Genomic DNA, 14,434 nt, shown 5'->3' with positions numbered 1-14,434 from the left:
TCATGTTCCATATCTGAATAAGGATCCTTGATGGGAAAAGAAAGTGTGTACAATATCCATAATTTTCTTTTTCTGTGAGCATTTTTGTGCTTTATGCAACCCCTCTCACCATTTGCAGGCAGAAGGGAGAAGAGGAGATAACTCTTCCATGGGTTCTTATAACACATGCCCAATCTCACTAATGCCCTGCAATCCCAATCATCTTAGGGTCCTATTCTCTTGGGTACCAATTATGGATGAAGGGAGACTACAAATTAGGAATCTCATCCTTTCCCTAAAATTCTTAGCAAGGTTATATAGGTCAACATACTTGTTGACCTATTATGAAACCAAAGTTTGTGGCAAATGCTAGATGTTGAGAACTGACTGACGTCTGCTTCCTGGGATGGAAAGAGCAGCATATAGTGGGAAACAGAGAGCCAGTTAAATTTAACATAATGAGATGTAAGAAAGAGTCATGGGAGTCTGAGAGGTGAGATGGAGTTGTAGGGGCCTGAGGAATGACTTCCCTAAGATAAAATATGGGGTCTATGGCTATTAACATAAAATCTTCCTGCACAGCCTATGCTATCATCAGGCACCTACCTTATATTCATAGTAAAAATTCTGTTCTTGTTTTCCAGGGTATACAGGGAGCTACCCCGTGTTTCTGAGATCCATTGTGACATCTCACATTTTTTCCAAGATGATGATGAGACAGAGGCAGAGCCATTATTGTTCCGTGCTGTTCCTGAGTGTCAACTATCTGGGGGGGACATTCCCAGGTAAGAAAAGCTATTCCGTTGGAAAACTATTGGACGCTGTGTCTCAATATCACAGAGGAACATGAGAATTAGAGGAATTTGGGTGTTTTTCATCGAACTCAGGGGAGAATGAATGAGCTTATGCAATAGTAGCAATGAATCCAGAAATTTTTGAAACAAACCTTAAGCAATGAGGTTTTCTTCCATGGAGGTGTCTAGAGAACCTGTACACAAAAAGGCAATGAGCAATGCAATCGAAGACCAGTGGGTTATTGGTTAAGCTGTTACTCAATGCATAAAACCAACCTAATTCCCTAGGAAACTGGCTGATGATGAGGCTGAAGGCCACAGTGGGGTCCTGAGGTTTAACACCGGGGAGGGGAGAATGCATCTATCTGTAGGGTATGCCAATTTCCAAGGGTTGAATATCCCCATCATGGCAGATTTCATACTACCAACGTGAAGCCCCTGATGAGGGAGTTGAAAGAACACATGCAGAAGTCTGTCATCCTACTTTCACCACACAGATAAAAGAGACATAAATAACCTCAAGGGCATAGACTGCTGAAAAGTGTAGAAAAATGACTGGAAATTGGTATGTTTTAATATGTATTACTTTTGTTTTTAATATGATTTATTTAAATGTTAGCTTGTATCATTTAATTTAGACTAATGGTTGTGTTGAAGAACTTGGTTGCAAAAGCCCTGAAAATGGAACCGTCGGCTCTCATGATCTGGGATGCGCTGTCTGCAGTTCAGCGCTGGGTTCCTCCCACTTTCTAAACCCCTCCTTAGCAGGCAGACTCCAGCATGCACATGCACCAGGAGAGAGAATATAAAATGGCATGTTTACTCTTGCTGCTTTGCCTGTAGCTACCCGAATCCATAGCAAAATGTGTAGCCGCAGACAGCAACCAGTCTTAGGATGTCAGCCCAGGGGTCTCTCCATGCTTGGCTTGCCCACAGAATCCTTCTGAGAAAAGCGCTGTAAAGCCTTTCTCTTCATCCCGCTTCTCTAGGTACCTGTTCTTTTTAAACCTAATCCACGTGTCAGTTTCTGTGCTGGTCTTTTTCACGTTGAAATAAACAGACATCTCAAGGAATGGATCAAAGGCAGAGAATTTGATGGAGTTGGTTGCCTTCCTCCAGAAGGTATCACCTGTGTTAGGGCAGATTTCTCTCCAGAGGCATGACGAACCATTGGCTCACGCTGTATGTCATAGAACCCATATTGGCTAATATTGGAATCACCTGTGAGGCTTTGAAAGCGCAGATGCTTTGGTGCCACCTCCAGACTTCTGATTCAATTGATGTGGGCTGTGACCTGGTATTGGGTGGTTTTTAAAGTTTCCCAGGTGTGGTCAAGTTTGGAATTACCTTGGAATATAAATGCATGCATTTTACGCATTGGTGAATTACTGCTTCAGTCTTTGATTCCAACATCGTATGATACCAATCGGAGCAATCAATTTAAGCCAGAGAATCTGGCTGTGTCCACATTGAACGTGGGCATAATACAAAGAGAAGAGGGAGAGATGTCAAGACACATTTGGCTCAAGGGAGTCTGTTATCTCTATTATTTATAAATGTGGATAAAAATATCTTCATTCAAAATGTCTTCTATTTCTTGATAGTCTAGATCCGCCCAGTCTAAGAGAACTTTCTGTGATGATGGGAGTATTCCGTTCTCTGCTACACAGTGTTATAGCCGTGAGTGATATGTTGGTGTTGAGCACTTGAAATAGGGATAGTGCAACTGAGAAACTAAAGTTTACCTAAGTTTAATTCATACAAATTTAAATAGCATATCTGGGTAGCGGCTACTCTACGGGACAGTGCAGCTCTAGTTTTCAATAACATCGTCTTCATCTTCATCAACTGATTCTTGATATTTTTCATCTTTTTGTAACATGGGGATCCCAACCTCCAGCGTATCAGAAGAGCAGGAATCTTCAGAGGGACAAGATTCAGGTAATGGGCTAATAGGGAGAGGAGTGAAGGGCGTGTGGATTGATGGAAATGTTCTGTGGTTTTATGTGAAGAAGACAATTTAGAGTCTTTTGTGCAGATCAGGAGTGCTTTCCCTTACCTTGGCCACAGTGCACTGTGCAGTTTAAATGGGGACATGTAAGCCTGTCACTGCTGGGGCATGGAAATGCTCAGGGGAGTCAGTGGGTGGTCCTGGTGGCTGGGGACAGCAGCAGGACCTAAGAAGGATGCATGCTCTTTCGCCTCTGCAGCTTTGGAGTTCGATACTTTTCTGACCTGGACTTTCCTCACCAGCAGAAAGTGTCTTCTGCTATTTTGGACCAGTAGAAATGTAGGTGCGTTGGTTCCAGTCCTCAGCAAATGGTACCTCCCACCAAAGCTGTCCAGCCTGGCTTCCCAGAAAGCCCTATGGAATTTGGGGTATACGTTTAGTCGTGACAAGGAACATTCTTGTGCCTTTCTTTGTCTGGATTCAAAGAAGCGAAACTGCATATTCTGGTCACTCTCAGCTCTCATTCGATATCTGTATCCCAACAGCACCTGTGCAATTCAGCCTCCAGGAGTCCTTCAGGCCATGCCTCTTGCAACCCTTTACCCCTTACATGTCTAGTATTTTCTTTTCAGGAGACATTTGCTCAGAAGAGAATCAAATAGTTTCCTCTTATGCTTCTAAAGTCTGTTTTGAGATCGAACAAGATTATAAAAATCGTCAGTTTCTGGGGCCTGAAGGAAATGTGGATGTTGAGTTGATTGATAAGAGCACAAACACATACAGGTAAGAATGGAAGATGCTAATGATTTGAAAACCACTCTGATATAAAGGAAGTGTGTAGGCCAGGCGTGGTGGCTCAGGCCTGTAATCTCGGCACTTTGGGAGGTGGAGGAGGGCGGATCACAAGGTCAGGAGTTTGAGACCAGCCTGGCCAACATGACGAAACCCTGTCTCTACTAAAAATACAAAAATTAGCCAGGCGTGGTGGCACCCGCCTGTAGTCCCAGCTAATCAGGAAGCTGAGAAAGGAGAATCTCTTGAACCCAGGAGGCAGAGGTTGCAGTGAGATGAGATCTCGCCACTGCACGGCAGCGTAGGAGACAGAGCGAGACTTTGTCTCAAAATAAATAAATAAATAAAAATATAAATACAAAAGGAAGCGTATCGGCTCCATCCCTTATGATAGCTAAAATTTCATCAATAATATGTTTATTTCATGCACTGTGAAACTGGTATTTTAATTTCAACATATATAGAATGCAGAGAAATTGGGGCCCAGAGAGGTTAATGAACTCCCCAGCGTTTTCTAATGTAGTGAAAGTCGCAGATGGGTCCTGAACCTTGCCTCACTTCAAATCCCACCTCCCTCTGCACATCGCTGCTTAAATCCAAGTCCTGGGGTTCTCCCGTCATGACATCACTCTGGCTCCTTTCAGTGTTTGGTTCCCCACTGCTGGCTGGTATCTGTGGTCAGCCACAGGCCTCGGCTTCCTGGTAAGGGATGCGGTCACAGTGACGATTGCGTTTGGTTCCTGGAATCAGCACCTGGCCCTGGACCTGCAGCACCATGAACAGTGGCTGGTGGGCGGCCCCTTGTTTGATGTCACTGCAGAGCCAGAGGAGGCTGTCGCCGAAATCCACCTCCCCCACTTCATCTCCCTGCAAGGTAATGTGGGGTGAGCGGAGGCTGTGGGGGCCGCTGGGGTGCGTGCTGTCTCACTGCTGTTGTGGTTCTCCTGCAGCAGGTGAGGTGGACGTCTCCTGGTTCCTCGTTGCCCATTTTAAGGATGAAGGGATGGTCCTGGAGCATCCAGCCCGGGTGGAGCCTTTCTATGCCGTCCTGGAAAAGCCCAGCTTCTCTCTGATGGGCATCCTGCTGCGGATCGCCAGTGGGACTCGCCTCTCTATCCCCATCACTTCCAACACATTGATCTATTACCACCCCCACCCCGAAGATATTAAGTTCCACTTGTACCTTGTCCCCAGCGACGCCTTGCTAACGAAGGTAAGCTGAGTGATTTAGGAGACCAGAGAAGATGACGATTATATTTCCAGGTTATCCCCTTGGCCCCTCCAGTGGAACAGAAAGGGCAAGGCACAGTTTTCACGGACAGCAGCATGGATCACTCTCCCTGAGGGTCATCTATAGGTGTTAAATGTTGAGCCACATGCAACAATCCCCGTAGAAATTCAGGGCTACTGAGAAGGGAACTTCCTTTTCTGGCTCTCAGGGAGGATATGGGCAGAAGAAATAATATGCAGAGATTCTCTCACCACATTTTATTTTATTTTATTTCTGAGACAGGGTCTTGCTCTGTCACCCAGGCTGCAGTACAGTGGCACAATCTCAGCTCACTACACCCTCCGCCTCCTGGGTTCAAGCGATTCTCCTGTCTCAGCCTCCTGAGTAGCTGGGATTACAGGCAAACACAACGACGCCTAGCTAATTTTTTTGTATTTTAAGTCAGGATAGGTTTCGCTATTTTGGCCAGGCTGGTCTTGAACTCCTGACCTTAAGTGATCCTCCTGCCTCAGCCTCCCAAAATGCTGAGTTTACAGGCACGATCCACCAGGCCCGGCCTCTCTCACCAAGTTTTAGCTGGGTAATATCTGAATGACACTCTCACACTCGCTCACATCTCTGGGGTAACTCCTTCCATTCAGTGGCATCTCCCTGTAGTGCATTTACAAAAGGCTGATGGTCCCACACCCTCTTAGGTTAGGGATGAAGCAGATGTTCTGCTTTCTGCAGCTCCATAGCTGCTGTGTTTCTGAATAAGATGCTGCTTCTGTGCCTCCAGCCTTGGTGTGAAGATTATGCCAGGAAGATTTCATTAAACTTTACTGTCCTGGCACCTAACACCTTTGCATCCCAATAACAAGAGGCAGGCGCTTGCCTGGCTGTATTTAAGATGGTAACTCTGGGTACTTTAAATACAAGAGAAAATTGGCTGTGTGCGATAGCTTTTGCCTGTAATCCCAGCACTTTGGGAGGCCGAGGAGGGAGGATCACCTAAGATCAGGAGTTCGAGACCAGCCTGGCCAACATGGTGAAACCCCCATCTCTACTAAAAATACAAAAATTAGCCAGGCGTGGTGGTGTCTGTGGTTGGCAGTGTTTTTTAAAGCAGTTAGAAAATAAAACTGCATTCTCTTCTAGCTCGTAAGTTTCCTGCTGAGAGGTCTACTGTTAATCTAATGGAGTTTCCTTTCTAGGTGACTAGATGGTTTTCTCTTGCTGATTTTCAGAATTTCCCTTCGCTTGGTGTTCGACAGTCTGATGACTCAACATCACGGTGAAGTTCATGTTGCAGTGTATTTTGCTGGTGATCATTTGGGCCTCCTGTATTCAGATCTTTAAATATCTTGCTAGGCTAGGAAAATTTTTGCCAGTTATTTTCTTAGATTCTCAATTTTTTGCTTTTTCTTCTCCCTTGGAAACACTGATGATTCATAAGTTTCATTGCTTTATGTAGTCCTATAATTCTTTTTTATTTATTATTTTATTTTAGTCTGACTGGGTTAATTAAAAAGACTTGTCTTCAGGTTCTCTCCTCTGCTTGGTCTAGTCTATGATTAAAGCTTTTCACTGTATTTTGTAATTTTTTCAATGAACCTTTCATTTCTAGATGTTAATTTTTTTATTATTATTATACTTTAAGTTCTAGGGTACATGTGCACAATGTGCAGGTTTGTTACATATGTATACATGTGCCATGTTGGTGTGCTGCACTCGTTAACTCGTCATTTACATTAGGTATATCTCCTAATGCTATCCCTCCCCCATCCCTCCACCCCATGACAGGCCCCGGTGTGTGATGTTCCCCACCCTGTGTCCAAGTGTTCTCATTGTTCAATTCCCACCTATGGGTGAGAACATACGGTGTTTGGTTTTCTGTCCTTCCCATAGTTTGCTCAGAATGATGATTTCCAGCTTCATCCATGTCCCTACAAAGGACATGAACTCATCCTTTTTCATGGCTGCATAGTATTCCATGGTGTATATGTGCCACATTTTCTTAATCCAGTCTATCATTGATGGACATTTGGGTTGGTTCCAAGTCTTTGCTATTGTGAATAGTGCCACAATAAACATATGTGTGCATGTGTCTTTATAGCAGCATGATTTATAATCCATCCCAGTAATGGGATGGCTGGGTCAAATGGTATTTCTAGTTCTAGATCTTTGAGGAATCACCACACTGACTTCCACAGTGGTTGAACTAGCTTAGAGTCCCACCAACAGTGTAAAGGCATTCCAATTTCTCCACATCCTCTCCAGCACCTGTTGTTTCCTGACTTTTTAATGATCACCATTCTAACTGGCATGAGATGGTATCTCATTGTGGTTTTGATTTGCATTTCTCGATGGCCAGTGATGATGAGCATTTTTTCATGTGTCTGTTGGCTGCATAAATGTCTTCTTTTGAAAAGTATCTGTTCATATCCTTTGCCCACTTTTTGATGTGGTTGTTTGATTTTTTCCTTGTAAATTTGTTTGAGTTCTTTGTAGATTCTGGATATTAGCCCTTTGTCAGATGGGGAGATTGTAAAAATTGTCTCCCATTTTGTAGGTTGCCTGTTCACTCTGATGGTAGTTTCTTTTGCTGTGCAGAAGCTCTTTAGTTTAATTAGATCCCATTTGTCAATTTTGGCTTTTGCTGCCATTGCTTTTGGTGTTTTAGTCATGAAGACTTTGCCCATGCCTATGTCCTGAATGGTATTGCCTAGGTTTTCTTCTAGGGTTTTTATGGTTTTAGGTCTAACATTTAAGTCTTAAATCCATCTTGAATTAATTTTTTGTATAAGGTGTAAGGAAGGGATCCAGTTTTAGCTTTCTACATATGGCTAGCCAGTTTTCCCAGCACCATTTATTAAATAGGGAATCCTTTCCTCATTTCTCGTTTTTGTCAGGTTTGTCAAAGATCAGATGGTTGTAGATATGTGGTGTTATTTCCGAGGCCTCTGTTCTGTTCCATTGGTCTGTATCTCTGTTTTGGTACCAGTACCATGCTGTTTTGGTTACTGTAGGCTTGTAGTATAGTTTGAACTCAGGTAGTGTGATGACTCCAGCTTTGTTCTTTTGGCTTAGGATTGTCTTGGCAATGTGGGCTCTTTTTTGGTTCCATATGAACTTTAAAGTAGTTTTTTTCCAATTCTGTGAAGAAAGTCATTGGTAGTTTGATGGGGGTGGCATTGAATCTATAAATTGCCTTGGGCACTACGGACGTTTTCACGATATTGATTCTTCCTATCCATGAGCATGGAATGTTCTTCCATTTGTTTGTGTCCTCTTTTATTTCATTGAGCAGTGGTTTGGTTCTCCTTGAAGAGGTCCTTCACATCCATTGCAAGTTGGATTCCTAGGTATTTTATTCTCTTTGAAGCAATTGTGAATGGGAGTTCACTCATGATTTGGCTCTCTGTTTGTCTGTTATTGGTGTATAGAAATGCTTGTGATTTTTGCACATTGATTTTGTATCCTGAGACTTTGCTGAAGTTGCTTATCAGCTTAAGGAGATTTTGGACTGAGATGATGGGGTTTTCTAAATATACAGTCATGTCATCTGCAAACAGGGACAATTTGACTTCCTCTTTTCCTAATTGAATACCCTATATTTCTTTCTCTTGCCTTACTGCCCTGGCCAGAACTTCTAACACTGTGTTGAATAGGAGTGGTGAGAGAGGGCATACCTGTCTTGTGCCAGTTTTCAAAGGGAATGCTTCCAGTTTTTGCCCATTCAGTATGATATTGGCTGTGGGTTTGTCATAAATAGCTCTTATTATTTTTAGATACGTCCCATCAATACCTCGTTTATTGAGAGTTTTTAGCATGAAGCGCTGTTGAATTTTTTCGAAGGCCTTTTCTGCATCTATTGAGATAATCATGTGGTTTTTGTCTTTGGTTCTGTTTATGTGATGGATTACGTTTATTGATTTGCATATGTTGGGCCAGCCTTGCATCCCAGGGATGAAGCCAACTTGATCTTGGTGGATAAGCTTTTTGATGTGCTGCTGGATTTGGTTTGCCAGTATTTTATTGAGGATTTTTGCATCGATGTTCATCAGGGATATTGGTCTAAAATTCTCTTTTTTTGTTGTGTCTCTGCCAGACTTTGGTATCAGGATGATGTTGGCCTCATAAAATGAATTAGGGAGGATTCCCTCTTTTTCTATTGATTGGAATAGTTTCAGAAGGACTGGTACCAGCTCCTTTTTGTACCTCTGGTAGAATTTGGCTGTGAATTCATCTGATTCTGGACTTTTTTTAGGTTGGTAGGTTATTAATTATTGCCTCAATTTCAGAACCTGTTATTGGTCTATTCCAGGATTCAAATTCTTCCTGGTTTAGTCTTGGGAGTGTGTATGTGTCCAGGAATTTATCCATTTCTTCTAGATTTTCTAGTTTATTTGTGTAGAGGTGTTTGTAATATTCTCTGATTGTAGTTTGTATTTCTGTGGTATTGGTGGTGATATCCTCTTTATCGTTTTTTATTGCGTCTGTTTTATTTTTCTGTCTTTTCTTTTTTATTAGTCCTGCTAGCGATCTATCAATTTTGTTGATCTTTTCAAAAAACCAGCTCCTGGATTCATGGATTTTTTGAAGGGCTTTCTTTTTTGTGTCTCTATCGCCTTCAGTTCTGCTCTGATCTTAGTTATTTCTTGCCTTCTGCTGGCTTTTGAATTTGTTTGCTCTTGCTTCTCTAGTTCTTTTAATTGTGATGATAGTGTGTCAATTTTAGATCTTTCCTGCTTTCTCTTGAGGGCATTTAGTGCTATAAATTTCCCTCTACACACTGCTTTAAATGTGTCCCAGAGATTCTGGTGTGTTGTGTCTTTGTTCTCATTGGTTTCAAAGAACATCTTTATTTCTACCTTCATTTCGTTATGTACCCAGTAGTCATTCAGGAGCAGGTTGTTCAGTTTCCATGTAGTTGAGCGATTTTGAGTGAGTTTCTTAATCCTGAATTCTAGTTTGATTGCCCTGTGGTCTGAGAGACAGCTTGTTATAATTTCTGTTCTTTTACATTTGCTGAGGACTGCTTTACTTCCAACTATGTGGTCAATTTTGGAATAAGTGTGATGTGGTGCTGAGAAGAATGTATATTCTGTTGATTTGGGGTGGAGAGTTCTGAAGATGTCTGTTAGGTCTGCTTGGTGCGGAGCTGAGTTCAAGTCCTGGATATCCTTGTTAACCTTCTGTCTCATTGATCTGTCTAATGTTGACAGTGGGGTGTTAAAGTCTCCCATTATTATTGTGTGGGAGTCTAAGTCTCTTTGTAGGTCTCTCAGGACTCCTTTTATGAATCTGGGTGCTCCTGTATTGGGTGCATATATATTTAGGATAGTTAGCTCTTCTTGTTGAATTGATCCCTTTAACTTATGTAATGGCCTTCTTTGTCTGTTTTGATCTTTGTTGGTTTAAAGTCTGTTTTATCAGAGGCTAGGATTGCAACCCCTGCTTTTTTTTTGTTTTCCATTTGCTTGGTAGATCTTCCTCCATCCGTTTATTTTGAGCCTGTGTGTGCCTCTGCATGTGAGATGGGTCTCCTGAATACAGCACACTGATGAGTCTTGACTCTCTATCCAATTTGCTAGTCTGTGTCTTTTAATTGGAGCATTTAGCCCATTTACATTTAAAGTTAATATTGTTATGTGTGAATTTGATCCTGTCATTATGATGTTAGCTGGTTATTTTGCCCGTTAGTTGATGCAGTTTCTTCCTAGCATCGATGGTCTTTACAATTTGGCATGTTTTTGCAGTGGCTGGTACTGGTTGTTCCTTTCCATGTTTAGTGCTTCCTTCAGGAGCTCTTGTAAGGCAGGCCTGGTGGTGACACAATCTCTCAGCATTTGCTTGTCTGTAAAGGAGTTTATTTCTCCTTCACTTATAAAGCTTAGTTTGGCTGGATATGAAATTCTGGGTTGAAAATTCTTTTCTTTAAGAATGTTGAATATTGGCCTCCACTCTCTTCTGGCTTGTAGGGTTTCTGCCGAGAGATCTGCTGTTGGTCTGATGGGTAACCCGACCTTTCTCTCTGGCTGCCTTTAACATTTTTTCCTTCATTTCAACCTTGGTGAATCTGACAATTATGTGTCTTGGGGTTGCTCTTCTTGAGGAGTATCTTTGTGGCATTCTCTGTATTTCCTGAATTTGAAAGTTGGCCTGCCTTGCTAGGTTGGGGAAGTTCTCCTGGATAATATCCTGAAGAGTGTTTTCCAACTTGGTTCCATTCTCCCCGTCACTTTCAGGTACACCAATCGACGTAGATTTGGTCTTTTCACATAGTCCCGTATTTCTTGGAGGCTTTGTTCGTTTCTTTTTACTATTTTTTCTCTAAACTTTTCTTCTTGCTTCATTTCATTAATTTGATCTTCATTCACTGATACCCTTTCTTCCACTTGATCAAATCAGCTGTGTACACGTCACATAGTTCTCGTGCCATGGTTTTCAGCTCCATCAGGTCATTTAAGGACTTCTCTACAATGTTTATTGTAGTTAGCCATTCGTCTAATCTTTTTTCAAGGTTTTTAGCTTTTTTGCGATGGGTTCGAACATCCTTCTTTAGCTCGGAGAAGTTTGTTATTACCGATTGTCTGAAGCCTTCTTCTCTCAACTTGTCAAAGTCATTCTCCGTCCAGCTTTGTTCCATTGCCGGCGAGGAGCTACATTCCTTTGGAGAAGAAGAGGCGCTCTGATTTTTAGAATTTTCAGCTTTTGTACTCTGGTTTCTCCCCATGTTTGTGGTTTTATCTACCTTTGGTCTTTGATGATGGTGATGTACAGATGGGGTTTTGGTGTGGATGTCCTTTCTGTTTGTTAGTTTCTCTTCTAACAGTCAGGACCCTCAGCTGCAGGTCTGTTGGAGTTTGCTGGAGGTCCACTTCAGACCCTGTTTGCCTGGGTATCACCAGCGGAGGCTGCAGAACAGCAAATATTGCAGAACGGCCAATGTTGCTGACTGACCTTCCTCTGGAAGCTTCATCTCAGAGGGGCACTTGGCTGTATGATGTGTCAGTCAGCCCCTACTGGGAGATGTCTCTGAGTCAGGCTACTCAGGGGTCAGGGACCCACTTGAGGCGGCAGTCTGTCTGCTCTCAGATCTCACACACCATGCTGGGAGAAGCACTACTCTCTTCAAAGCTGTCAGACAGGGACGTTTAACTCTGCGGAAGTTTCTGCTGCCTTTTGTTCAGCTATGTCCTGCCCCCGAGGTGGAATCTACAGAGGCAGGCAGGCCTCCTTGAGCTGTGGTGGGCTCTACCCAGTTCCAGCTTGTAGGCCGCTTTGTTTACCTACTCAAGCCTCAGCAATGGCGGATGCCCCTCCCCCAGCCTTGCTGCCACCTTGCAGTTTGATCTCAGACTGCTGTGCCAGCAGTGAGTGAGGCTCCATGGGCGTGGGACCCTCCGAGCCAGGCGTGGGATATTATCTCCTGGTGTGCCATTTGCTAAGGCTGTTGGAAAAGCACAGTATTAGGGTGGGAGTGTCCTGATTTTCCAGGTACCGTCTGTCACGGCTTCCCTTTGCTAGGAAAGGGAATTCCCTGACCTCTTGCGCTTCCCACGTGAGGCAATGCCCCACCCTGCTCTGTGGGCTGCACCCACTGTCTGACAATTCCCAGTGAGAGGAACCCGGTACCTCAGTTGGAAATGCAGAAATCAGCTGTCTTCTGCATTGCTTACACTGGGAGCTGCAGACTGGAGCTGTTCCTTTTTGGCCATCTTGGAAACTCCCTCTAGATGTTAAGTTTTTTAAGGTATCTGTCTCCTTGGTAAATCTCTAGCTCACATCCTGAATTAATTTTCAGATTTTTTTTTTGTATTAGTTTTCAGATTTATCTTGCATCTCTTATTGAGATTCTTTAAGCTCAGTCTTTTGAATTATTTATCTGGCACTTTGAAAATTTCATTTTGGTTAGGATCCATTGGTAGAGAATTACTATGTTCCTTTGGGGATGTCATAACACCCTGATTTTTCATACTTCCATTATTATAATGCTGTGTCCCCACCCAAATCTCATTTTGAATTGTAGCTCCCATAATTCCCACATGTTGTGGGAGGTGATTGAATCATGGGACAGGTTTCTCCTGTGTTGTTCTCGTGATAGCAAGTAAGTCTCATGAGATCTGATGGTTTTATAAAGGGGAGTTTCCTGCACAGGCTCTCTCTTGCCTGCTGCTATGTAAGACATGACTTTGCTCCTCCTTTGCCTTCTATCATGATTGTGAGGCCTCCCCAGTCACGTGGAACTGTGAGTCAATTCAACTTCGTTCATTTATGAATTACTCATTCTTGGGCAGTCCTTTATAGCAGCATATGAATGGACTAATACATCTATTCAACAAATATTTATTGTGTGCCTTGTATATTCCAGGTACTATTTTAGGGGATGGGGATGCATCAGTGAAGAAATAGTGAAAAACATGACAACGTATGATATTACATGGAATGTTCATCCTATAGGAGAAATATATATGTGGATAGTAAGAACTCTAAAAAATAAAGAATGCTGTTCCATTCTTTGAAAACAAGTATAGCAGTATGTCTCTCAACCTCTGCAGAAATTGGTCCATAATGATAAACCTGCCAATGTTATACTGATGTGTTTGGTTCTTATACTTCCAGTCTGTTGTTATAATTTACATTGAATATATCTGTTCATTTAAAATAATCATTCATCAGAGATGGCATGATACATCATGTCTTTCCTCTGTCAGTTTCTTTTTATCCTTCTGGAGTTGGTTCTCTTTATAGGCATATGTGTGATGCCTCCCGGATAGTCTCCACATCCCTTCTCTGCTTAATTCCCATCATGAATTCATCCCTTTCCTCAATACAACTTGAATTTTTTTCTTTTATTTGATCTTCCAGGCCCAGTTTAGGTTTCAGCTTTGCCCATCCTTTCTTCATCGATATCATTGATATTTTTAAATTAATATAATATGCACATAATATATTGCTCCATAATTTTCACAGTGAACACGCCCATGTATCCAGCACCCAGAGCAAGATACAGAACATCACCAACTTCCCTGAGGCCCCCTTGAACCCTCTCCCAGTCATTACCCCAAGGGTGACTAACAGCTGGACTAATAATACCACCTACTGTCATTGCTTTTAGTTTAAATTCTTGCTCGTTAATTCCATAAAGTCTCCATTGAGTTGCACCTGAGTCTTCTGAAAGGTTTTCTTATTGATTGAATTCCATTCTATATCTTTGGTGGCTGCTCAGATAGTTCTGAGGTCTCACTTTCTGTTCCGGCTGCTGGTTCTCTCAGAGGGGACCTCATTCTTCTGTATCTGCTCACTGGTACTCAGGTGGCCGAGCATCTCACAGCAGCCCTGTGACGGAGAGAAGTAACATCTCTACTCTCGCCCATCATAAGCTTGTTCACAGACACAGCCAAGCTACCAGTCCTCGGCTGAGGCACCAAAAGAAAGGCTCTTTGTCCTTGGGTTTTATAAGTCCCCTGGCCAAACTCTCCACAGTGTAAAAATAAAATCAAACTATACAATAATTTATGATAAGTTTACCATTCACAAGAAATCCTTTGGCTCTGAGATGTCCGTCAGCAAAATGTTAATAATATATCTTTTTTGCATAGAGGCATATTTACATCTGTCTATCTGGTTTATCACTCTACCATCTATCTGCCTATTTATCTCTGTGTGTCCTTCTGGTCTTGGCTACATGGGTGTGTCTAC

At 42.5% G+C, this 14,434-nt stretch overlaps 1 protein-coding gene across 21 annotated transcripts in view; it reads left to right on the top strand.

Annotated features, from left to right (window-relative positions):
* The window catches only part of CARD8 (caspase recruitment domain family member 8), a 52,018-nt gene that overhangs the window by 20,643 nt on the left and 16,941 nt on the right, over positions 1-14,434 (top strand). For 6 of the 21 annotated variants that reach the window (XR_010110907.1, XM_034945470.3, XM_008966730.6 and 3 more), the window contains 6 exons: positions 624-764; positions 2,674-2,714; positions 2,984-3,067; positions 3,357-3,507; positions 4,161-4,390; positions 4,467-4,729. Coding sequence is in view for 14 of the 21 variants with exons in the window: in XM_034945470.3 (XP_034801361.2) it covers positions 624-764; positions 2,674-2,714; positions 2,984-3,067; positions 3,357-3,507; positions 4,161-4,390; positions 4,467-4,729 (910 nt within the window). In the remaining 7 variants the exon portion in view is untranslated. The other 15 variants (XR_010110909.1, XR_008622070.2, XM_055103504.2 and 12 more) reach the window with 6 other exon arrangements.

Source organism: Pan paniscus, chromosome 20 (assembly GCF_029289425.2).
Source record: "Pan paniscus chromosome 20, NHGRI_mPanPan1-v2.0_pri, whole genome shotgun sequence".
Lineage (NCBI taxonomy): Eukaryota > Metazoa > Chordata > Mammalia > Primates > Hominidae > Pan > Pan paniscus.
The sequence above is the reverse complement of the archived record's forward strand: the minus strand, read 5'-3'. Positions and strand labels throughout refer to the sequence as shown.